The sequence below is a fragment of the Hemicordylus capensis genome, chromosome 4, assembly GCF_027244095.1.
Source record: "Hemicordylus capensis ecotype Gifberg chromosome 4, rHemCap1.1.pri, whole genome shotgun sequence".
Lineage (NCBI taxonomy): Eukaryota > Metazoa > Chordata > Lepidosauria > Squamata > Cordylidae > Hemicordylus > Hemicordylus capensis.
In genome coordinates, this window is record NC_069660.1 from 9,507,892 (window position 1) to 9,533,951 (window position 26,060).

General features: G+C 45.7%; 1 protein-coding gene across 6 annotated transcripts in view; it reads left to right on the forward strand.

Annotated features, from left to right (window-relative positions):
- Positions 1-22,283: 22,283 nt before the first annotated feature.
- The window catches only part of OPRL1 (opioid related nociceptin receptor 1), a 257,707-nt gene continuing 253,930 nt past the window's right edge, over positions 22,284-26,060 (forward strand). For 5 of the 6 annotated variants that reach the window (XM_053244344.1, XM_053244346.1, XM_053244351.1 and 2 more), the window contains exons 1-2: positions 22,284-22,544; positions 23,131-23,373. In XM_053244344.1, the coding sequence (XP_053100319.1) occupies positions 23,153-23,373 (221 nt within the window). In that variant the 5' untranslated portion in view covers positions 22,284-22,544; positions 23,131-23,152. The remainder of the gene's footprint in view (positions 22,545-23,130; positions 23,374-26,060) is intronic. The other variant, XM_053244345.1, reaches the window with a different exon arrangement.

Here is a 26,060-nt window from a genome sequence, read left to right on the forward strand (position 1 = left end):
AATCAGCAAGATTCGGGTACAAATCGATTTGTATCCGAATCAATTCGCACATCCCTAGTTGCCAGTCTGAGATTTCTGGTAATGTCTGGGTTCAAACAACATGCTCCATGGGAACACACACACTGTGGGAATCTCAGATTCCCATAAAACTAACATGAGATTGATTGTCTAAAGTGGCCCATAGAATCACAGAACATTGGAGTTTGGAGGGACCTTTTAGGTCTTCTAATCAAATCCTCCATTTTTCAATTATTAAATTATAAATGAACTGATATTATATAGACTGACCTAGCATAAACAATGAGCACTTGAATGAGCAGTGGGACACCAATGAGACTTTATATTATGGGATAACTGATGGTTGGAATAATTGGTGTTGATCAGCAGAAACTCCCAATCTAAAACCTAAAAATCCAAGAAACAAATATGTTCACCTGATAAGACCTATTCAGACATTATGGAGTGCACCAGCACTTACAGTTACATCTCTAAAAGCTCTGAAAGAGGCAATAAAATCTTGCCTGGAGCCTTCACTCACCTCCTCCAGCCGGCTGCTCATAGTTATGGAGCTGTTTGTGTGAAGAGGGAAGCACCGTAACTGTGATGGCTGGCTCTTCTGGAAGCTTCAGCCATCACAGTTACACCCCTTCTCATAAACAGCACCGTAACCATGAAGGGTGAGGTGGAGGGAGGGAGTGACAGCACAGGGTGGGACTTCCTATCTGCTTTCAGCCACTGTGAGTGAAATTTCTTTCTAAAAAGTTGGAATTGGGCTATAAGTTAGAACATGCTGGCCTTCCTTGCCCCCGAGTGTCCTTGGCTTGTGGTAGTCTGTTTCAGGCTCAGTTGGGCCTACTCCGGCCCATTTTGGGCCTCTGTGCAGGTGTGGAGGCCATTTTGGAGACTTCTGTGCATATGCTTGGGCCATAATGCAAATGGTCCATGCGCATGCACAGAGGTCCAAAAAATGGCCTCCATGCCCATGCCAGAATAGGCCCAAATTGGGCCTGAACTGGGCCTCTGCCAGTCCAGGAGACCCGAGTGGGGAGGCTGGCGGGAGTCAGGAAAGACACTGCCCGCCCCCCGCCATTGCAGCTGCCACTGGAGCGATTTGTAAGTTCTATTCAGTCCCCTGAGTCCCCTCTATAGTTAGGGAAGCCCCTCCCCCACTCCTTTACCGGTTAAGGGGAATCCTCACTGGAGCCAGCAGGCCTTCAAGCTGGTTCTGACCCAGCTCCAATTCGAACTGAATAGGGGGCCAGCTCAGAGGGGCCAAAGCCAAACTAGTGTGGTCCGTTTCAAATTTGAACCAAACCAGGAAAACTAGTTTTGTGCACACCCCTGCAGTGTTCACACGTGTAGTCTTCTATTCAAATGCAAACCTGCTTAGCAAAGGGGGCAATTCATACTTGCTACGACAAGACCAGTTCTTCTCCCTCAACCATCTTTCCTTGGGGTTTGGGGTAATATCAGCCACATTACAGATCCTTGGAGCAGTGAACTGTCTGTCATCCTTTGTCATTAACAAAAAAAACCTAAGCGGTCCACTTGCATAATAGGAATGCCCCACAATGCTGTCTTTCTAACAATCTGTTTATGTACCAAGGTACATGGGACAGGAGGCATAGGAACAGCAGGCTGCAAGGACAATGCTGACCCCAGGCAGTATCCTTGTGTACTGCGGAATCCAACATGTTTATATCACAGTAGGTGATGTCTGTTGCTCAGCTCCACTCACAACATCCAGCAGAGCTGTAAAATGCAAAATATACTTTCAATTTGCCACCCAATTTTGCCCAAAGCAAACATTTGAGATGAATTTGGGTGGTTTCTACTCAGGAAAACATCCCAAGAATTTTGAGGGAAGCCAAAAAAAGGGTGGGGGGGATTCTGATACCACCACAATGTCTGAAGTGGCTGCTTCACATTTCCACTTGGAATCCAAAGGAAAAAAATGAATATGGTCCGAAGTCAAGGTGGGTGTCGCCATATGCCTCATTCTTCAAAGGTCTTCTTCACACTGCATATGGAATTGCTGCAAACTGAGTTGGGCCACTGGGGCATTTAATCCATGATTGCCTAATCAAATTATGGAATTCAAGGCCCAAAAATGCAGCAGTGCCCAATAGCTTGGATGGCTTTAAATCACATTTAACAATTTCAAATCCCCACTCAGCCAGTTGGTGACCTTGGGCCAGTTATATTACACTTGGTCTTAGCCAAAAGACCAAGAAGCCAGTTATGATCTCTCTGCCTAACCTACCTCACCGTGTTGTTGTGGTAATAGAGTGGGGAAGATGATGAAATGCAGAGGATGCTGTCCTGAGAAGATGAGTACAATAAAGAAGCAAAATGAATGTACCCTTGGAAATAAAGCATATCTGGGAATTCAGGACAATCCATATTGTGTCCCTTTTAATATCAGCTGCAGGAGATGGTCTAAAAGCCCTGAAGTAAACTAGATGTCTCATTATTCCTATTAAACATAATGCAGCAAAACAAAGAAACACCATCATTCTCCAGCCTTGCCATATTAGCAGAAAATTACTAGGCAGCCATTCACATTCCATATAGAAAGGAGCCAACTTCCAGACTAAATTAACCCAAGTATTCCTACTGAAATTAAATGGTCCCTTAGAATAACTCCTGAGTAGTAATAGTCAGCAAGTTAGTCTGGACGGCAGCCACTGGCTTGAGATGGTCACATTTGCATGTAACATGGAGCTGGAGAAGAAAGGGCTTCCGGTTTCAATTTCTGTACATCCGAAGGACGGGCCACTGCAGTTATACCAGAAAATAAACCTGTAGTTTCCCTCCCCGGACTCTGATTTGTACCTTTGGTTTGTAGTGAGGTTCCCTGCCTAGACCCCCGGTTCTGCAGTGCCAGCGTTATGTCCAAATGCAGCACCGCAGTCTGGCTGTTTTGAAGCAGGAGTTGAGGGCAGGAAGCTCCTCCCTCGCTCCAGCTGGTATTGGCTACGGGGGCTGTCCTTCAGTAAAGAAGGAAGCCCCAGCATCCAGTTCCCCCTCCTCTCTGCAGTCTTGCTGACTGTAGAGAGGGCGCTCGAATCTCCGTGACATCTGAATTCAGATGGGAGACAAGGAGGAGGGAGCACAACCATGGGTCCATTGGACACATGGTTATGTGTGAAAGCAGCCACTAAAACACCACCTGATTAAGCACCAGGAACCACTAAGGAGGGAAAAAGACACACACAAGTTGTAATAGTTGTAGAAGATAACACTTAGCATTTGTATTATGCTCTAAAGTTGGGGCTCTCAACCCTGGGTCCCCAGATGTTGTTTGGACTACAACTCCCATCATCCCCAGCCACAATGGCCTTGACAATTGTAGTCCAACAACCCCTCCGGGGACCCAAGGTTGAGAACTCCTGCTCTAAAGCATTAAGAGCATTTCAAATGCATGTTCTCAGAGGTCTCATGCGTTTCCTAGAGCAACTATATAAAAAGTAGGTCAGTTTTCCCCCAAGCTGCAGACAGGGAGCTGAAAGTGGCTTGCCTAATAACACCTACTGAGTTCATGGCAGAGAGAGCAGACCTGTAATTCAGTCTCATAATAACTTTGCTGCACTGGCCTTAAGGCTTTATTATAGCACAAAGGCAGGACCTTAAAATGCACCAAGCAGTTTATAGGGCTCCAGTACAGGTAATGGAGCATGAGTGCCATGTGCTTCCGGCAACCTATTCCCATCCAGAAATAAGTCGGGGTGGTGGGGGAGAGTGAAATGGTTACGGTAGAGAACAGAATGGGTGGTTCTAGTCTACTTTCTGCCCAAACTCCAGGGGAATTTCCACAGTCCATTACTGCATCTGCAAAAAGTGTAGGCCTCCTTGAGCATGTCCAAGGGCCTTCAGCGCTCTGATCTGAACAAGGGCGTAGTGATGATGCCAGTGGCCTGTGCTCAGCTGCTATTAGCGGGCCATGGCCCCCTAGCCACACCCCTGCATCTGGCATCCAACATGAAGGGGGCATGGTCAGGTTTGCAAAATTAGAGCCAGCGCTGCATTTTCAGTGGCAGCAGGAAGCTCCATTTCCTGCTTGTGAAGGCAGGCAGACGTGTTCCAGGGCCCGGCCAGGCTGGGAACACAGCACTGGCTAAGGCTTTTCAAAAAATGGAGCCATGCAGCATTTTGTGGCCCCAACCTCTCTCTAGAACACTCATTGTCTGATGCACCACCTGCAGTCGTGTGATGGGCTCTCTAAGCCAACAGGAAGGATCTCCTGTGTTGAGCAGCTGGAAATGAACAAAGCATGCAATTGGGGGAAATGTGCAAAACAGCAGTCAGGCTTCCAATGCTGTGCACTCTCCTTTTCAAATACTTTTTTATTTTTGCGAAAGTTACAAAAGAAAATTACAAAGAAAAAAACCCCCAGATAAAACTCAGCACAGGAACAATCATCAGGATCATTACTTCACTCAATTCATTAAGAATATTTGTAAATAAAATTATAAAATAAAAATCATTTTTAACCATTCGGGTCTTGTATATGCAGGGGGTTTTTTTGTTTGTTTTTTTGGTATCAATAAAATCCTAGTCCAAAAAGTAGGGGTTTAAATTTTGTGCTCCCCCCTTTTAATGGGGGATTCAGGGATTCTCTCTGACAAATGTGGTAACCCTAACCCCTAGGGCATTTGCTATCTCTCCCCACACTCCCTTATTTCCTTCTCTCTTGTATAGGAATATAGGAAGCTGCCTTATAGTGAGTCAGACCATAGGTCCATCTAGCTCAGTATTGTCTACACCAGGGATTCTCAATGTTGAGTCCCCAGATGTTATTGGACTTCAACTCCCATAATTCCCAGCCTCGGTAGCCTTTGGTTGGGGATCATGGGAGTTGAAGTCCAATAAAATCTGGGGACCCAACATTGAGCATCCTGGGTCTACACTACTGGCAGAAGTCTCTCTCAGCCTTATCTTGGAGATGCCAGGAGGGGACTAGGAGCCTTCTGCATGCAAGCAAACAGGTGCTCTTCCCAGAACAGCCTCATTCTCTAAGGGGAATAGGTTACAGTGCTCACACATGTAGTCTCCCATTCAAATGCAAGCCAGGATGGATCTTGCTTAGCAAAGGGCATAATTCATATTTGCTACCACAAGACCAGCTCTCCTCTGTCCCCTTCTTCATCCCCCTCTCCCCTCCTCATATATTGGGGCAAGGATGCCCTTTGTTAGTCCAAGGTGGTTGCATTTCCTCTCCCCTGAGGATGGTTTCCAGCCAACAGAGATCACAACAACATGACCCCAGACCCCTCTATTCATGAACCATTTGCAACCTCCTGTATCAGTGCAAATCAAAACAGACAAACGCCTCACAATAAATAGCCTCTTTTGCAATGTATCTGCTGCATACATTTGCATGTGATGAATAATCAGATGAGCCGGAGCTGCCTGTCAGCTTGCAAGGTGGCTGAGAAGCATAGAAATAACACCGTCAGATAGCCTTGATCTACTTTTTCACTCAGCCTATCATCACCTTTTTTCATGATGTTTCCTGCAATGTCACCCGATTTGATGGCTGCTTCTTTCGTGGAGATCCAGTCCCTTGATAAGGACAGTCATGCCCAACCTGTTCCTTATTTGACACATTGATTTCCACTGACTTCCATGATGCGAACTCAAATATATGTGGAGCGCATTCAAAGTAGGGCATGCGATTCTTTAAATAGCCCGGCGTGCCTTAGTGCCATGAAATGTTTCTTGGAAGTTTTGATGGGAAGCCCATTAAAGATATTTTACATGTTTTGTTCTAGACCAGGAATAGTGGACTGATGATACATAGGTAGCTGCCCTATACTGAGTCCGACCCTTCGTCTATCTAGCTCAATATTTTCTACTCTGACTGGTAGCAGCAGCTCTCCAGGATTCCAGATAGGAGTCTTCTTCAGCCCTACTTGCAGATGACCGGGATTCAACCTGCTTCACCACTGAGCTGCAGCCATGTCTCTCCAGAATTGCATGAATTAGAGAGGAGAGCTAGTCTTATGGTAGTAAGCATGACATGTCCCCCTAGCTAAGAAGGGTCCACCACCCTGGTTGCACTTGAATGGGAGACCACATGTGAGCATTGTGAGATCTTCCCCTCAGGGGATGGAGCTGCTCTGGGAAAAGCAGAAGGTTCCAAGTTCCCTCCCTGGCTTCTCCAAAATAGTGCTGAGAGAGATTCCTGCCTGAAACCTTGGAGAAGCCGCTGCCAGTCTGTGAAGTCAATGCTGAGCTAGATAGACCAATGGTCTGACACAGTATATGGCAGCTTCCTATGTTCCTATGTTCACCCACCCGTACATTTTAACCAGGATCCTTGTGATTGTGTGAATGCAGCCAAAGAGGAACGGGCAGCAGAAAGCAGAAAGTTGGAGCCCATTTATTTTTCTCTTGATCATAAAAAATCACAGTCCTATTCTCTCCCCAATCTCTCGCCTGTGATTGCTTAATGTTTACTGCCAAGGAATGTTTCTTTGCTAAAAGGATGGAAACCACATCCTGACTGATGTTCGAAATTGCAAACTCACAATGACACTTCATTTGTGGTACTAGGTATTGTACTGGTCGAAGGGGGAAAAATAATAGCTGACCTCAGTGATGCAGTCTTCCTGCTCCAGCATACAAATATAGTGGTTAATGAGTCGCAAACAGAAGGTAGAGAGGTGAAAGGTGCTGAGCACAAACCTCCATTTTCATCTTAAATGCCTGCCTGCAGGCAGTAATGGGTTGGATCAGGGAGAATAAACTGAAGCTGAATCCAAGCAAGACAGAGGTGCTCATTGTTGGGGGTCATAATCTTCAAGAAGAGATGGAACTTCTTGTTCTGGACAAGCTTACACTCCCCCAGAAAGAACAGGTTCATAGCTTGGGAGTGCTCTTGAACCCGGGTCTCTCCCTGGTGCCACAGAATGACCTGAAAACAATGGTAAACCAGCTGGTAACCTCCAGGCTGGACTACTGCAATGTGCTCTAGGGCTGCCTTTGTACGAAAATTTCAGTTAGTCCAAAATGCAGCAGCCAGATTAGTCTCTGGGGTATCCCAGAGAGACCACATGCCTGTTCTTAAACAGTTGTACTGGCTGTTGATATGTTTCCAGGCAAAGTACAAAGTGCTGGTTATTACATTTAAAGCCCTGAATGGCTTAGGTCCGGGTTACCTGAGAGAGTGCCTTTCTCTAGAAGATGCCTACAGCTAATTAAGATCATTAGGAGGGGTCCATCTTCGGGTGCTACCGGTTCATCTGATGGCAACCTGGGATCAGGCCTTCTCAGTTGTCACCCCTAGGTTGTGGAATGCATTCTCTGTGGACATGAGAGGATTATCTTCCATGGAGGCCTTCAGGAGAGACTTACCCATCTTTTTACCATGGCTTTTAATGATATCTAGTTTTAATTTTAATTGTAATTATAATCTGCTTGAAAATTTGTTTTTAAATTTTAATCGGTATGTATGTATTATTTATTTTGGTGTAAACCGCCCTGAGCCACTTTAGGAAGGGTGGTTTAAAAATAAAATAAAATGATAAATTTTCTCTCCTTTGCCTCGATAAATAAATAAATAAAATTTCTCTCCTTTGCCTTGCTCTGACTCACTGGATGCCATTGGCTGATCTGATCTCTTGTCGCAGCGAGCTTATCCTGCTCTTGCAATGGAGCCTTAGGCACACAGGACTCTTTTCCTTTGACACCAAAGGGTTTGATGTACAGTGCACACCCAAGGTGTCACAGCCGTTCTCGCTGCCATAGGCTTTTGCTGCTGTGATGTCCCAGAGGTGGGCAGCAGATTGCCCAAGGAGAATGGAGAAAACATTGATCTGAATGTTGCTGCCCATGGGAAACCTTGTGCTTAATTAGTGTTGGCATTTTGACATCAAGGGTTTTCCTTGTGTGGGCAGATTGGCTGAGTCACTCAGCCTGAGTGATCTCAGAGCAACAGATGAAATGCACACCAGAAAATTTTTCTTTACATTGTCACTTACCGTTTGGAACCCTGGAGGGAACTCTGAAAACCTCTAGGAAAAGAGAGCCTTATCATTACATCCGAATGTGTTCAGCTCTGGTCCTGTCTGTAGTGCAACCCAAGGTTTCTCTATGGAGACTCCAATTTGAACCCGCAGTTTATAGTGAGTTTTGCTGATCAAAACCGAGGGTTTGCAGTGTCTCCATTCTGTCCGAATGCAGCACTGGAGGCTGCATTCAGCTGGACAGCAGTTGAGAGAAGAAACCCTTTCCTCTCTCCTTCCATTATTGATTGTGTGGGCTGTCCTTCAAGCCAGAAGGAAGCCTTCACAGCCAGTCCCCCCTCCTCTCTGCATTCTCCCTGACTGCAGAGAGGACACTCTTCCTGTCATCCAAATGCAGACAGGAAAGTGGGGTGGGGGGGAGGAACTGCGGGTCCATTGGAGCTGTGGTTTCACGTTATGTACAAATGTGGCCAGAGGCTTGCTTCAGGCCACCTAGTGAGTTCATGGCAGAGGCAAGATTCATTACTCTGGATGTCAGCCCCTGATGTTACTGTTGGATTTATTTATTTATTTATTTATTTGATTTTTATATCACCCTTCCAAAAATGACTCAGGGTGGTTTACACAGAGAATTTATTTATTTATTTATTTATTTATTTATTTATTTATTTATTTATTTATTTATTATTGTTGAATTTATATACCTCCTTTCATTAAAAACAATCCCAAGGCGGTTTACAAAAGTTAAAAAACATACAATAAAAATGACAATAAAAATATTAAGCTAAAAATATAAAAACAAACCTAATTTAAAATCTATACAATACAAGCATAACAACTATACACGGGTAAAAACACATAGAAGCAGCAATAAAAACAATCATGTAAAAGCCTGGATAAAAAGCCAAGATTTAACAAGCTTTCCAAAAACTGTGATGGAGTCCGAGGAGCGAATGGCCACTGGGAGAGCATTCCAAAGCCTGGGGGCAGCAACAGAGAAGGCCCCGTCCCGAGTGCACGATAGCCGAGCCTCCCATTGTCAGTACCCGGAGCAGAGCCCCCTCAGATGACCTTGTCAAGTGGGCAGCAACCCTTGGGAGCTTTAAAATAAATTAATTATTAATTTAAATAAACAAAATTATTTATTTGAAATAAATAAATTAATTATTAATAAATAAAATAATAAATAATAAATAAATAAGATAAATAAGGTGTCAGCCCCTGATGTTCTTGTTGGATTGTATGCATCTTTGACTTTCATTTTGGTGGACACTTTGAATGCTTTTGTTAAAGCAAAAGGTTAGGCTGTATAGAAACATTAAATCATTCCAGATGTTCTGCCCTCTTATAAATCACCCCCTGCCTATACACCCACCCCTAGTCCCACGCTGCAGGGGCTAGTTGCTACACAACAGTGGTAAAAGTATTCTCCACATCTTCAGCAGCATTCTTTTCTTGGGCAGTGCTGAACATATCTGTGGCTGTTCTGGCTGTAGAGTTAGTGACATCTCTATAATACAGCCACAAGCCAATCTTCAAACATAGTCCTGAGGTGAAACCTCACACTCTAGAACTTCCAGCTCAAAATTAGGGTTGCGAGAGGAATTTGGGAGCATGGGTGAAACCCGAATGATTTTTGAGATGAGATGAGAATTTCTGCCTACATTTTAGGGGGGGGGGCAGTCAAGGGAGATGCCTCCCCGGCTGAAAAAGCAGTGGGGGTGGGGGAATGAGCCAGCAGGGCATAGTGGTTAGAGTGTTCGACCAAGACCAGGGAGACCCAAATTCCAATCCCCATTCAGCCATGAAACTCAATAGGTGACTCTGGGCCAGTCACTTCTCTCACAGCTTCACCTACTTCAGTTGTTGTGAGGACAAACAATAACCATGTACATTGCTCTGGACTCCTTGGAGAAAGAGCAGAATATACATGTAAACAAACAAACAAAAAGAGAAGGAAAAGGGGGAAAGCAACCGCCATTGCTAAAGAGCGATGAGACCCTCAAAATCAGTGTGCTCCTTTGAAAATTGCCCAGTTTTACAAAAAATAAATAAATTCTCATATGCTACAAAATCACCATGATGGCTCCCCATGTGGACTGCCTGCAAATGGTATGGAGAAAACAGGGTGTGAGGGATGGGACTATTTGGGTCATCTCTAGTACAAACGACTTAAGCGGGAAATGTTATTTTTTTATTATTATTATTTTTACATTTATATCCCGCTCTTCCTCCAAGGAGCCCAGAGCGGTGTAATGCATACTTGAGTTTCTTTTTCACAACAACCCTGTGAAGTAGGTTAGGCTGAGAGAGAAGTGACTGGCCCAGAGTCACCCAGCTAGTATCATGGCTGAATGGGGATTTGAGCTCGGCTCTCCCCGGTCCTAGTCTAGCACTCTAACTGCTACACCACGGGGGTTGGGAATTATGTGAGTTGAAGTCCAATATTTTATTTTTATTTATTTAATTTATTTAACATATTTTTATACCGCCCAAAACTTACGTCTCTGCGTGGTTTACAACAAGATAAAAAACAACATTAAAACATTAGTTAGAATAAAAACATGAAATTTAAAACACAATTTTAAAAAATTTAAAACAATATTCTAAAACAACATTAAAAACAATCAAAACAGTATCAGTTAAAAGTCTGGGTGAACAGATGCGTCTTTAAAGACTTTTTTAAAATTGTCAGAGATGGGGAGGCTCTTATTTCACGAGGGAGCACATTCCAAAGCCTCGGGGCAGCAACGGAGAAGGCCTGTCCCTGAGTAGCCACCAGACGAGCCAGTGACAAGTGCAGACGGACCTCTCCTGATGATCTCAATAGGCGGTGGGGTTCATGGCAAAGAAGACGTTCTCTGGAGACCCAACGTTGAGAGAATCCCTGCTCTAAAGGGCTACTTAATTTCAGTAGGATTGCACAGCAGTAATTCAGTTTGCATGTCAGCCCTTGTATTTAATCTGATTTTGTTCCTCAAAAATTCGGTTAAAAGGGCATCAATCTAAGCCCTTTGGAGGAACACTCCAAAACATGTCATTTTCACACACAGAAATACTATTGCTGTTTTGTAAGCAGTGGATGATTGTCACATATGACAGTAAAGAAACAAATATGATAAATAAATATCTGCATATTTCCCTGTACATACCTACAGTGGGAAATATTTTGGCTGTGGCTTCTCAGAACATATATACGTTCATCTTGATCCCATGAGAGGCCATGTGTGCAGAAACAGGTGCTGAACTTGAATTCCCCCCAGCTAAAAAGCTCGGTCTTTGTACACACAGAGACCCAGGCAATTCACTTGTCTTCCCACAGCATCCTTCATCTGCTCAGGATTCGGATGGAAGAGGGAGCACAGATTCAAGCCCTCGGCACTTCTGAACGCTCTGTAATGGGAGTCGTACATCTACCTTCCAAGTCTTGATGCGGGTGTTTCAGCCTGAGGAACCAGCTGTGCCATTTCTCATATGTACGTGCATTTCCTCCTGTTAGATGGAGGTGTGTGTACATGCTGCAGAACAATACACCTCCATAACGATTAACATGTGGGTGGCTCATTACTTCCTACGCACAGTTTGGTCATGCTTGGAGTAGCTCTCATTCACTGGCCGACCCTCAGCAGGTTGGAAGTGAGCCTGATCTCCTGCAGCTTCTCTTCCAAGCTAGCTCCTCTGCCAGCAGTTAAGTTCCAGGGCTTGAAATTCAAGTAAGCGAATGTCAATGTCAAACAGTGACTTAAAGCTGAATGCATCCACTTATTACATAGACACACTCATCCTTTCTCCCATGCTGGCACTCAAGGTGGTGTGGGTTCTCAGATGGTCTCCCACTCAGACACTGGATGGACCCAGATCTGCTTAGCTTCAGCAAAATTGTTACCTATAATTTTTCAGTTGGATGATCTTTGTTCCCAGCTTGGTGTGATATCTCACTTAGTCAGAATGTGCACACAGATTTGGCTTGGACATATGAAGCTGTCTTAAACTGAGCCAGGCCACTGGTTCATCTATCCCAGGGGTTCACAACTCAAATGCACCAGCAAGCTCGAACCAACCAGAGCTTGGTGTGTGTAGGCCAAGGTTAGTTTTCAGCACACGAATCATTAGATTAAAATTAATTATTAACAATATTAATAAAAGTGAGGGTGCAGATGGTTGGAGGCAGGGGAAAACATGGGGAAAGAGTAGCAGTAGTCATAAATTTATTATTATTATTATTATTATTATTATTATTATTATTATTAGTGATAATTGATAATATTTAATGATTAATAATTAATAATTAATAATTAAGCTGCCCCATAACAAACTGTTCTCTGGGTAGCTCAGAACACAGCATTAGAACATAAAATAAAAACACATTAAATCATAACAGACCCCCCCCCAGGGGGGGAATACAATACAACTCAATTTAAAAACGCTTTTAAAATAAGTTAAAATCAAATTTAAAAACCAAAATTTAAAAGACCTGAGCGAACAAAAAGGTCTTCACCTGGCTTCTAAAGGAACACAGTGATGAAGCCAGGAAAACTTCTCTGGGGATCCTATTACATAAACAGGTTGCAACCACCAAAAAGGCCCTTTCCTATTAGCCACCCACCTCACCTTGTTTGGCAGGGTCACTTGGAGGAGGGGCTCCAGTGCTCTCTCAGGTAACCCAATCTCAAGCCGTTTAGGGCTTTAAAGGGTTACAATCAACACTTTGAATTGGGCCTGGAAATGGATTAGGAGCCTGTGCAGCTGACGAGGCACTGGAGTAATATAATCAAAATGTCTAGTCCTGGTTAATATTCTTGCAGCCCTGTTTTGTACCAGCTGCAGTTTCTGGACCATTTTCAAAGGCAGCCCCATGTACAATGCATTGCCATAATCTAAGAGAGATGTTACCAGAGCATGAGTAACTGTGGCCAAGCTATCTCTGTCCAGATAAGGCCACAGTTGGCGTATCAGCGAAAGCTGATAAAAAAGGCACTCCAAGCAACAAAGGACACTTGAGCCTCTAGTGACAGTGCTGGATCGATGAGCACTCCCCAAACTGCAAACCTGGTCCTTCATGGGGAGTGCAACCCCATCTAGAATAGGCTGAACATTGGGCAGAGGAACCACCAACCATCAGTATTTTTGTCTTGTCTGGACTAAGTCTCAGCTTGTTCACCCGCATCCAGTCCATTACTGCATCCAAGCACTGATTTACGACAATCATTGCCTCACCTGTGTCTGATGAAAAAGAGACATACATACTGTAGGAACATAGGAAGCTGCCATATACTGAGTCAGACTACTGGTCTAGCTAGCTCAGTATTGTCTTTACAGACTGGCAGCAGCTTCTCCGAGGTTGCAGGCAGGAATCTCTCTCTCAGCTCTATCTTGAAGATGCCAGGGAGGGAACTTGGAACCTAGATGCTCTTCCCAAAGCGGCTCCGTCCCCTGAGGGGAATATCTTACAGTGCCCACACTTCTAGTCTCCCATTCATATTCAAATAGGGGGGGGGCCCTGCTTAACTAAGGGGACAGATCATACTTGTTACCACAACACCAGTTCTCCTCTCTGAGAGCTACAACTGAGTGTCATCTGCATACTGATGAAACCTCAGGCCAAATCTCTAGATGACCTCTCCCAGCGGTTTCATATTGATGTTAAACAATATAGGGGAAAGAGTGGAACCCTGCAGAACCCCTGCAGAAGCATAACTGCCAAAGGGTTGAGTAGTATTCCCCCAGCACCACCTTTTGGGAACAGGCCTCAAGGCAGGAGTAGAACCACCTCCAAGCAGTGCCTCCACATCCAACTAGGCCAACCTATCCAAAAGGATATCATGGTCAATGGTATTGAAAGCTGCTGAGAGATCCAAGAAAATTAACAGGGTTGCACTCCCCCTGTCTCTCTCTCTGCACAGGTCATCCCAAAGGGTGACCAAAGCAGTTTTTTTCCAAAGCTGGGCCTGAAGCCTGATTGAAATTGATCTAGATAGTCAGTTTCCTCCAAGACTGTCTGGAGCTGGTCAGCCACTACATGCTCAAGCACTTTGCCCAGGAAGGGAATATTGGCCACAGGCCTATAGTTGTTTACATCTTCTGGGTCCAGACTGGGTTTCTTTAGGAGTGGTCGAATAATAGCTTCCTTCAATGGAGCTGGGACCACTCCCTCTCTCAATGAGGTGTTTAGAAGCTGCTGGACCCAGCTAAGAATTCCCTCCCTACTAGATTTAATAAGCCATGAAGGGCCAGGGTCAAGCATGCACATGGTTGGCCGAACTCGATTAAACACCTTGTCCACATCCTCAGGGACCAATAATTGAAACTCCTCCAGCAAAAGTAGACCAGGTGTTACTCTGGACACCTCTCCCAATGACCCTGCATCAGCCATATTCATGGCAAATGCGAGCGACTTTACCCTAGGAACATAGGAACATAGGAAACTGCCATATACTGAGTCAGACCTTTGGTCCATCTAGCTCAGTATTGTCTTCACAGACTGGCAGCGGCTCCTCCAAGGTTGCAGGCAGCAATCTCACTCAGCCCTATCTTGGAGAAGCCAGGGAGGGAATTTGGAACCTTCTGCTCTTCCCAGAGTGGCTTCATCCCCTGAGGGGGAAATCTCGCAGCACCCTCTAAGTGCTGTGCAAATGCGCCACTGCATGCTACCAATAATTCTAATATATCTTGCCCAGGACCAGATTTCAAAAGGCCCCGCACCTCCCAGAAAAGTCCTGATGGCTGACATTAAGAGGATGCAATGGTGGACGGGAGGAAAGTGTTCCTTCTGTTCCATCACTGCCACAGAGTAGGCTCAATAATGAGCCCTAACCTGTGTTTGCTCACAGTTACCCCAAGATTTCCTCCACTTATATTCCAGCCATCTCACAGCATGCTTTATCACCCTCAGCTCAGGTGTATACAAAGGAGCTGCACAGGCTCTGCTTTGCAGGAGAGGGCACTTGGGAGCGATTGTGTCAACTGCCCGAGCCCTGTCTCCATTCCAGAGAGCAACTAGAACTTTAACAGGAGCACCTGCCATACCAGTGGCAAAATCTCTCAGAACCCTCAGGAATCCATCGTAGTCCATCAGACTCCAGGGGTGGACCATTTTTATAGGCCCCCCACCCCTGCAGAGAGGTGTCGCTGCTAAGACTCTAAACCTCAGAAGAAAGTGATCTGACCATGGCAAGGGCATAGATGACAAATCCCCCATTTTCAAATCACCACCTTCCTGTCCAGTTGAAAAAACCAGATCCAGCGTATGTCCCAGTTCATGTGTTGGGCCAACCATATGTTGGGACAGCCCCATAGTTGTCATGGCAGCCATGAAGTCATGAGCACCCCAGACAAGGCAGCCTTTGCATGGATGTTGGTGACCCAGAACAATCGTTCTGCGAGTCCTCAACACCAAATCTTAGTCCACCTCCGTGAGCTCAGGCAGGAAGACACCTGAGCAATGGGGTGGGCAGTAAGTATAGTGTGCCATGAAGTCAGTGTCGACTCCTGGTGCCCACAGAGCCCTGTGGTTTTCTTTGGTAGAATACAAGAGGGGTTTCCCATTGCCTCCTCCCGCGCAGTATGAGATGATGTCTTTCAGCATCTTCCTTTATCACTGCTGCCCGATATAGGTGTTTCCCATAGTCTGGGAAACATACCAGTGGAGATTTGAACTGGCAGCCTTCTGCTTATTAGCCAAGCATTCCCCTGCTGCACCAACAGAATCCCTACTCTGTCCCGAGAGTCCAGCATCAGGTACAAACACTCTGAACCAGCTCTCACTTGGACAGGGGGACTAGAGAGGAAAATAGAGCTTTTATAAATTACAGAGATCCCACCTCCCTGGGCCTCCAGCCTATGCGGATGCTGAACTAAATACAGTGCTCAGGTAGACAAAGCTGGGAAAGACTAATCGCTCCCATCTCACCCACCCAGGTCTCTGTAATACAGCCCCTTCCTCTAGAATTAAATTGTGGATGATAGAGATTTTATTCTGGTCTGACCTGGCATTAAATAGCAGCACCAGCAGGCCAAAGGACTGCTGGTGCTGCTATTTAATGCCAGGTCGGACCAGAATAAAATCTCTACCATCCACAATTTAAAGCAGCCAGGAACCCTCCCATTGTGGGAACAGCCAGGATACAAATACAAATATGATGAATGTTTATATACTGCTTTTCAACCAAAGTTTCCAAAGCGGTCTACATAGATATAACTAAAATGGCTCCCTGTCTGCAAAGGGTTCAAAGTCTAAAAAAGAAATATAAGATAGTCACCAGCAGCAGCCATAGGAGGGATACTATGCTAGGAATGGATAAGGAAGAAGGGATTGGAATAAGACATTGTACCACACTTCCCCTCTTCTGATGGAAATGAGGCCTCACGCCATACCTTCCCCTGCCCATAACCTCTCTAACTGAAACACCCCCAGCTCTCCCCGGGTTCACATCCTCATAGGTACATAATTAAAGCAACTAGTAATTACTCTCGGGCAGTAGAGTAGAACCCTTGCCCTTGTGGTTCCCAATTTATTGATTGATTGATTGAGTGCTGTCAAGTCGGTGTCGACTCTTAGCGACCACATAGATAGATTCTCTCCAGGATGATCTGTCTTCAACTTGGCCTTTCAGGTGGTGCATTCATTGCTGTCCTAATCGAGTCCATCTACCTTGCTACTGGTTGTCCTCTTCTTCCCTTTCCTTCAAATTTCCCCAGCATTATGGACTTCTTGAGGGAGCTGGGTCTTCACCACATAATGTGTCCGAAGTATGATAGTCTGAGCCTGGTCATTTGTGCCTCGAGTGAAAATTCTGGATTGATCTGTTCTATGATCCATTTGTGGTTCCTGAAGGGCCTCCCAAAGGGGTGACCCCCGCTTGGTGTTTCCCCCCTCAGTGGTGACCCTGCTGGTAGTGAGCTCGCTGCCCAGGGCAGTGTGCTCTTTTATACTGCTGTGGTGAGCACCCTGGGATTGGGACCAGCAGCTCTGTAGTTCCAAAAAGCAAAACTCAGGCATGTGTCTAAAATGGCTGGTTTGCAAGAGACTGAAGTGTGAACTTTGGTTCGTCTGGGCCAACGTAATTGAATGGAATTATTTTTGCTGTAGTCAAGGCCTGATGACAAGGGAAAGTCTTCCCTTGGAGTTGTTATGCAAATTGCTATGCTGATGCCAATCACAGAACTAGCTTGAAACTTCCTATGTTAATCACATTGAGAAGGTCTTAGAAAACCACATTTTAGATATCAGTACATGTGCGCATGTGGAGTACATACTTTCACACAGCAACTGCTGAATTGCTTTTATAAGATATCTCCTGATAACATTTCTTATATGCTGATTCCTAGTAACAATTCTTTGCGTGCCATCTCTAAATAACATTTCTTATAACTGAAGGCGCCAATGAAACTTTGAGAATTGACCACAGACCGGTCAGCCAAGCGTAAACAGGATAGTTGCCATCTAAATTCAGTACACATGTTAGACGGACCCCACTTGAGTGAAGGGTGGGAGACCTGAAGATGTTTACACTAGGATGGCGGCATGAGGAGTTGATGTGACTGTCTTTGATGGGAGCTATGACAAACCGGAAGCTGAGGAGAGTTTATACAAGGGACATACAAACCCCTCCCACAGGCAAGTGGAAAGGGCAGGGGAACAACCTGATTGGATCATTAGGGGCATAGAGAGATGGGTTTGTAAACCGTGTGTAGAGCACATGGTGACTTGCCTGCCTGGTGTGAAGGTTGTGGATGTCACACAGCATCTAGATAAACTGCTAGACAGTGCTGGGGAGGAGTCAGCTGTCATGGTGCACATAGACACCGACGTTGGGAAATGCAGCCGGTAGGTTCCAGAAGCCAAATTTAGGCTGCTAGGTAGCATATTGAAGTCCATGACAGTCTGGCCCCCTGGTTCAATTTGATGGTTGAATTGGGTCAAACCAGTTTGGAAGTGGTTCGATTTGGTTGAAGGTGTATGCTTCTAAATGGGAATCAGGTGATTATTCTCCTTTACAAGCAAAGGGGAACCCTGCCCTTAAAATACTTCTAATGGCAGCTGGGGGGGGGGCAATAAGACAGCTCCTCTAAACTCTGGACCGGATTCCCATTTACAAGTATATACCTAAACCACCAAACTGGTTCTGAACTGGTTCCATTCAAACTGGGATTGACTTGGTTCAAATTTAGACTGGCTCCCCCTTTGGGGGGCCCCAGTCCGGTTCACGTTTGAACCAGTCGAACCAACCTGACTCAAATCAAACTGGGTTTCAGTAGAACCAGTTCCACACATCCCTAGTAGTGTTCTCTGAAATGCTACCTGCTGCACACACAGGGCCAGAAAGACAAGCCAAGCTTAGGGGTCTCAATGCATGGATAAGATGATGGTGCTGGGAGGAGGGGTTTAGATTTGTTAGGCACCAGGATACATTTGGGGGCAAGCAAAGCCTAAACAAAAGGAATGGACAGCACATGGACCAAGATGGAACCAGACAGCTGGCATTTAAAATCAAAAAGGTTGCAGAGCAGCTGTTACATGATGCCTGGGGGATTGCTAATAAGAACTGGGTCATTTCTGGTTCAGCAACCAAAATCCTCCAGAGTGTGAAGGAGCAAACTTTTCAGATAAACCAGAAGGATCAGCGTAGAACCAGGCATTGAGCAGAAGGAAACACATGACAGCTAGTCAGAAATATTCAAATGACAGTAAGGGAGATAGCACACACCAACACCAGGTTAGAGACCTGGTGTATCTATATACCAATGCCAGAAGCCTCTGAGCCAAGATGGGTGAGCTGGAGTGTTTAGTTGCTAAAGAAAACGTAGATATAGTGGGCATAATGGAAACCTGGTGGAATGGTGAGAACCAGTGGGACACTGCTATTCCTGGATACAAACTATACAGAAGGGACAAGGATGTGAAGAACTGGGGGTGGAGTAGCATTGTGTATTAAAGAAGGAATAGATTCCAACAAGCTAGAAAACCTAGGAGGACTGGAGTACTCCACAGAATCATTATGGGTGACAATATGAGGACTCAAAGGAAATATGTTACTAGGGATGTGCTATCGCCCTACAGAGCAAAATGCTGAGAGTGATATGGAGTTGGAGAAGCAAATCAAAGAGAGACAGAGCTGTAATAATGCGTGACTTCAATCACCCACACATACATTGGGCAAATTCACATCCAAGTAATGACAGAGAAGCCAAATTCCTAGACATGCTAAATGACTGTGCCTTAGAACAGTTGGTCGTGGAACCAACCATAGAGAAGGAGACCTTGAATATAATCCTGAGAGGTGCCCAGGACCTGGTGCAAGATGTCAGAGTTATAGAACTATTGGGGAACAGCAACCATAGTGTGATCCAATTCAGGTAATAAGTGAAAGAAGCATTGCTAAGGAAGTCCAACACAGATAAACTGGACTTCAGAAGAGGAAACTTCTCAAAAATGATGGAACTGGTAAAAAGGAAGCTGGAAGAGAAAGTCAGGAGGGTAGAATCACTCCAGAAAAAATGGAACTTAATTAAAACCACAACAATAGAAGCTCAGTTGGAATGTATACCAAGAAGGAGGAAAGGTACCACCAAGTTCAGGAGGATGCCAGCATGGATAACAAGTAGAATCAGGGAAGCTATAAAAGGGAAGATGACTTCTTTCAGAAAATGGAAGTCTTGCCCAAATGAAGAGATTAGAGAACAGAAAGGAACATAAACTCTGGCAAAAGGAATGCAAGGAAACAATAAGGGATTAAAAAAGAGAGTTTGAGAAGAATATAGCTAGAAGTATCAAGGGGAATAACAAAAATGAATTTAAATATACTGGGAGCCAAAAACCTACCAGGGAGGCTGTTGGCCCCTTGGATGATGAGGGCATGAAAGGGGTCGTTAAGGAGGATAAGGAGATTGCAGAGAAGCTGAATGAGTTCTTTGCATCTGTCTTCACAGCAGAGGATACTGACCATATGCCTACTCTGGAACTGAGCTTCTTAAACTTGGAGGCTGAAGAACTTGGCCAATTTGAGGTGATGAGAGAGGATGTTCTAAAGTGTCTTGAAAAACTAAAAATTAACAAATCGCCAGGGCCAGATGGCATCCACCCAGGAGTTCTAAAGGAACTCAAATGTGAAATTGCCAATCTCCTAGCAAAAATATATAACTTGTCCCTACAATCAGGCTCTGTACCAGAGGACTGGAAAGTGGCCAACATATATCCAATTTTCAAAAAGGGATCTGGGGGGATCTGAGAACCTACTTGCCTGTTTGCTTAACTTCTGTGCCTGGTAAATTGATGGAAAGCATACTTAAGGACAACATTGTTAAACATATAGAATAATCAGCCTTGCAGAAGGAGAACCAGCATGGCTTCTGCAATGGCAAATCTTGCCTCAGTAACCTTTTGGAGTTCTTTGAGAGTGTCAGTAGGCATGTAGATGAAGGTGATCTGGTTGACATAGTATACTTAAACTTCCAAAATGTTTTTGACAAAGTTCTCCACCAAAGGCTCTTGAGTAAATTTAGCAGTCATGGGATAAGGGGGCAGGTTCAGTTGTGGATTGGTAACTGGTTGAAGGACAGGAAACAGAGGGTAGGAATAAATGGACAGTTTTCACAATGGAAGGAAGTGGGGTCCTCCAGGGATCAGTACTGGAACCAGTGCTCTTTAACTCATTCATAAACGATCTAGAAGTTGGGGTGAGCAGCAAAGTGGCCACATTTGCAGATGACAAACTTAGGGTAGTGAAATCCAAAACATATTGTGAGGAGCTCTAAAATGATCTCTCCAAACTGGGTGAGTGGGCAACAAAATGGCAGATGTGGTTCAGTGCAAGCAAGTGTAAAGTGATACATATTGGGGTAAGACCCCACAATTTCACATATACACTAATGGCATCTGAGCTCTCAGTGACTGCCCCAGAAAGAGATCTTGGGGTTGTAGTGGACAGCTCATTGAAAGTGTCAACTCAATGTGCAGCAGCTGTGAAAAGGGCAGATACCATGCTAGGGATCATTAGGAAGAGGATTAAAAATAAAAATGCAAATATTATAATGCCTTTATACAAATCTATGGTGCAGCCACATTTTGAGTACTGTGTACAGTTCTGGTCACCATATCTTAAGAATGATACCGTGGAACTGGAAAAGGTGCAGAAGAAGACAACCAAGATGACCAGGGGTTTGGAGCATCTTCCTTATGAGGCAAGGCTATAGCATCTGGGACTCTTTAGTTTGGAAAAGAGGCGACTATGGGGAGACATGATCGAGGTGTATAAAATTATGCATGGAATAGAGAGAGTGGACAGAGTGAAATGTTTCTCCCTCTCTCATGACACTAGAACCAGGGGTCATCCCATGAAACTGATTGCCTGGACATTTAGGATGAACAAAAGGAACTACTTTTTCCCCACAGCACTTAATTAATCTATGGAATTCTCTGCCAGCAGATGTGATGATGGCTATGAGCTTGGGTGGCCTTAAAAAGGGTTTAGAGAAATTAATGGTCCAACAATTGCTACTTGGCTCATGGCTATAGACCACCTCCAGCCACAGATGCCCCTAAATACCAGTTGCAGGGGAGCAACAGCAAGAGAGAGGGCATGCCATCACCTCTTGCCTGTGGGCTTCCAGCGGCATCTGGTGGGCCACTGTGTGAAACAGGATGCGGGACTAGATGGGCCTTGGGCCTGATCCAGCAGGACTCTCCTTATACTGTATTCTTATTAACATATCTCTTACCAAAGTCTAAATCCTATCCACTGTCTACCTAAATACCACCTAAATAGCATAGGCTGGAGTTATGATTTTTCTGGTATGCTAAACCTGAGCTCTTCTCTTCCACTGTGCTGCTATAGTCCCTTGCCCAGTCTGGGACAGAGAAGTGGCGATGCCGATGCTCTGCGAAACAGGTGTGTGATGTATGTGGCAGTCTCTGCCTGACTAGACAGCGGGCAGTTCCACCCCCCCCACCCCCCCGCACCTCCACCCCGGCTTTCCCCAACTTTGCTGTGCAACTGGACTCCATGCCACCATGCAGTTTCTCAAAGCACAGAAACAAGGAGAAGGAAGGGGAGAAAGCAACAGCACACACACACGTACATGCACACACCCCCCCTGCCATCTCCCCCCCCCCCGCCTCCCCACAGGTATTTTATGCTTTGCAGAGTTCACAGTCCAATGGAGCCGGCTCGGGGCTGCCAGTCTGCCTGCCTGCATTGGAACTGCAGCGCGCCTCAAGCTTGTTCCCTGTGATTTCCAAGCCGGGCTCTGTGCAGCAGCCTCCCCTCCCCGCCCAGTTAGGTGAGAAATGTGTGCATGAGAGGGAGAGAGGGAGGTGTGTGTCCCTGTTCCTGCTCGTGGCTGGCATGCCCCCACCCGCTTTCCTCCTGCAAGTTGAGGTTTTCTTCTGCATCACATCCAAATCTCTGCTGAAGCATCGGCAGCTCCTCGGAACAGCCGTCAGAGAGAGGGCTCCCGTTTTGGCTGGCTTTGTCTCAGTCGCGTCGGTATGTGAGTGAGACCCATGGACCAAGGGGCTGCTGAAAGGAACATTTGGGGGCTCCAAGATCTGCGCTCTTAAAACAAGTGTTCCGCAAGGTAAGGAAGCTGGCATCTCTCTCTTTCTCTTTCTCTTTCCCCCCAAGTTTCCCCTATGCAGGATTCGAGCCAGCTGCTTGCATGCAGCCTGAGCAGTCAATGGCTGGCACGACCCCCCCCCCCAGAAGGGCTGCTGTTCAGAAAAGCTCTCCCCCCTGATCCCCACATATTTTAGGATCATTCTCCTGCCAGCATGGAGAGCTGCTCTTTGAAGGCAAGGTCTCTCTGCAGCAGAAAGCGAGATGGGGAATAGATTTTCCGTGCTCCTACAGAAGGAAGGAAGGAAGGGGGTCTTGCTAATGGACTGCTATATTTGCAATCTCATCCTTTGTGCAGAGAGGGGTGTGTGTGTTGTGTGTGTGATGGCTGCGTTCAGACCGGCTGCCAGTCTCTTCAGAAAGTGCCAGTCAACCCAATTGAGTCCCTCTTGCAGATCTGTGTGGAGCACACAGGAAGGTGTGTTATATTCACAGCCACTGCGGAATCACAGCATCCCTAGACTTGGCCCCTCTGAGTAACTGTGCTAGAGAACTGGGCGATCTGGTCATTAGCTCCCTGTCCTCTCCCCCACCGCTTGCAACTCTAGAGCCTCCTTGCCACGGTCCAGGATGGATCCGCTCTTCCACACCCCAACTGGGGACGTCCTTTACATGAGGAGATTAGTCAACTACTCATCCCTGTGGAACTTCACCTTGGACAACTGGTTCCACAACGAGACGACAGATGGCTTCCTGCCCCTGGGCATCAAGGTCACCATTGTAGTCGTCTACTCCATCGTCTGCATCGTAGGGCTGGTGGGCAACTGCTCTGTCATGTATGTGATCATCAGGTAAGCAAACGTGTGGGCGGCTAACTGGTAAAGAGGGCAGCGTTGAGTATAGCAGGACAACTGGGGGCAGCCCTTAGCTTTTGGAGCCTCTTATCAGAGATCAGACTTGGTACCCGTGAAATAGTAATAAAAATAGTATCCCTGAGCATGTGCAGAATTCACATCTCCCAGTATTCAGGAGCCGCAGTCAGCAGCACCAACGCTGCTCAGTTGTGGGGGAGGAGGGATTTTCTAGAACAAAACAATAACAGTAACAATAAACCACCTTGTGGATTTTTCCAATGGAAAGATGGGATATCAATGTTTTAATTTTTAAAAAGCAGCCAACATCGAAACTAGCAAAGAGCTACTGCGGCTAACACTGCATTGGTGCTGCAGGGGAGAGGCAAGTCCCTCTGAAGCTGGTGACAACTCCAAAGAATATGTCCCTGAAGGCTGTGCAACTCTCAGAGACATATTTTCAGCTTCAGAGGGAAGAGAACAAAAATGGCTCCTGTCTCATAGTAAATGCTGCCATAGTGTGCTGCTGCACCAGGATGCTGGCCAGCAATTATATAACACTTTTAGAGTTTTAAAAACATGTCACATACATTGCTTCATGGTAGGGTAATTACCTTACCAACCCCCCAGTAAGGTGGATCAGTATCATTAACTCCATATTTCAGATGGAGGTCTGGCTCCTGAGACATCACACCTTCTCTAAATCTACCTGGTGAGCTCATGACTGGGGTGAGATTTTAACTGAGGACTTTTTGCTTTGCAGCTTGGTCTCTTAGGGGCTGTTTCTCATGGTCTGGCCATAGCAGTTCTATTGTTATCCATGCACTGTAAATCCGGTCGTCTAGTGAAAATAACCAGGGAATGATCATGTGTGCAAGGGTTCCTTCCATTGTGGTTCCTGGGCACAGGCAACCAAGATTGATGATCTTAGCAATGGCTGATGTTGGTTGCCTGCACCAAGCAATCACGATGGAACACTTAAACATGGTCACTACCCAGTTGTTTCCACTGCCCAGATGACCAGGAATGACATGTGCCTTCGCCACCCATTATCCGGTGGCATAACTATAATGTCTGGATCATGAGAACTGGCCCTTAGTCACTAACTCTAAAATACAACATGAGATCCAGGCAGTCTTGAACTCCAGCTCCTCTCTGGAAATCCAAAACTAATGTGTAAGGAGGTGCATAACCTGTCCGATTGAGAACTGGACCTCCATGAACTGGGCCGGTTCAAGCAGTTCAAATGTGAACTGCTTTGAACTAGTTCGAGCTGGTTTGTCGAACCGACTGGCCCAGCGGATCGGTTCGACTGAACTGGTTTGCATACCCACGGTTCAATCTGAATTTGCAGCCTGTGCACACCCCTACTAATGTGCATTCATTGGAGTTCCTTGACACCATGTGAGTTCCTCCACTGTTCTGTGGAGGCCTCCATGCCGACAATGGATGGAATGCTACATTTGGATGAAGGAGACAGGGGTTTACATCTTTACACAGGAACATCGGAAGCTGCCATATACCGAGTCAGACCATTGGTCCGTCTAGCTCAGTATTGTCTTCACAGACTGGCAGCGGCTTCTCCAAGGTTGCAGGCAGGAGTCTCTCTCACAGCCCTATCTTGGAGATGCTGCCAGGGAGGGAACTGGGAACCTCAGTTGTCCTTCCTAGAGTGGCTCCATCCCCTGAGGGGAATACCTTCCAGTGCTCACACTTCTAGTCTCCCATTCATAGGCAACCAGGGTGGAACTGGCTTAGCTAGGGGGATAAGTCATGCTTGCAACCACAAGACCAGCTCTCCTTTCTTCTTTGATTAGCTTTGATTAGCTGTGACCGATCTACATGAGGTGGTGTCTCTTACTCAAACTGAAACCAACCTTGTGAAGAAACCTGAATTTGTAAAGCAGTTGAGTAAGGAAAGGCCTGTTGAAAAAAATAGCAAATGGTCATTTTTATTAAATCTTTTAGATCATTTTAGAAAAGATATTTTAGATCATTTTAGAACTACGGGGATCTACAAGAGCAGGATAACTATGTAACTACTATGGGCAGAACTAAGGGGAGTCATGAGAGAGGTTTATTAAATTATGCGTGGAGTAGAGAGAGTGGACCGAGAGAAATTTCTCTCCCTCTCTCACAACACTAGAACCAGGGCTCATCGCATGAAACTGATTGCCAGGAAATTTAGGACCAATGAAAGGAAGTACTTTTCCACAGAGCACATAACTAATCTATGGAATTCTCTGCCATGGGTTGTGGTGATGGCCACTGGCTTGGATGACTTTAAAAGGGGCTTAGACAAATTCATGGAGGTCAGGTCCATCCGTGGCCACTAGTCTGGTGGCTATAGACCACCTTGGTGCTTTCCAGACTAGACCCTACAACGGGGTCAGGACGTATCTTGGAAGTGTGCTTCCACACTTCCTGTGTCGTGACACCACAGTCCCTTCATGGACAGCAGGGTGCTGTTCACATTTCCAATGCTTTGTTGTGAATTTAATCACTGCTATATAGATCAAGGATGTTGTATATCCGGCATGAAAATGTTGCTGTTTGGGGGGGTTGTTAGTTGCTGCGAGACTGCTCCCCCTGCTGTTTATGATCCAAATGCAGCTTGCCCGAATGGAGGCATTTTGCTGCTGTTGAGCAGCTAGGCTGGAAAGTGACCTCCAGAAGAAAGGAAAGAT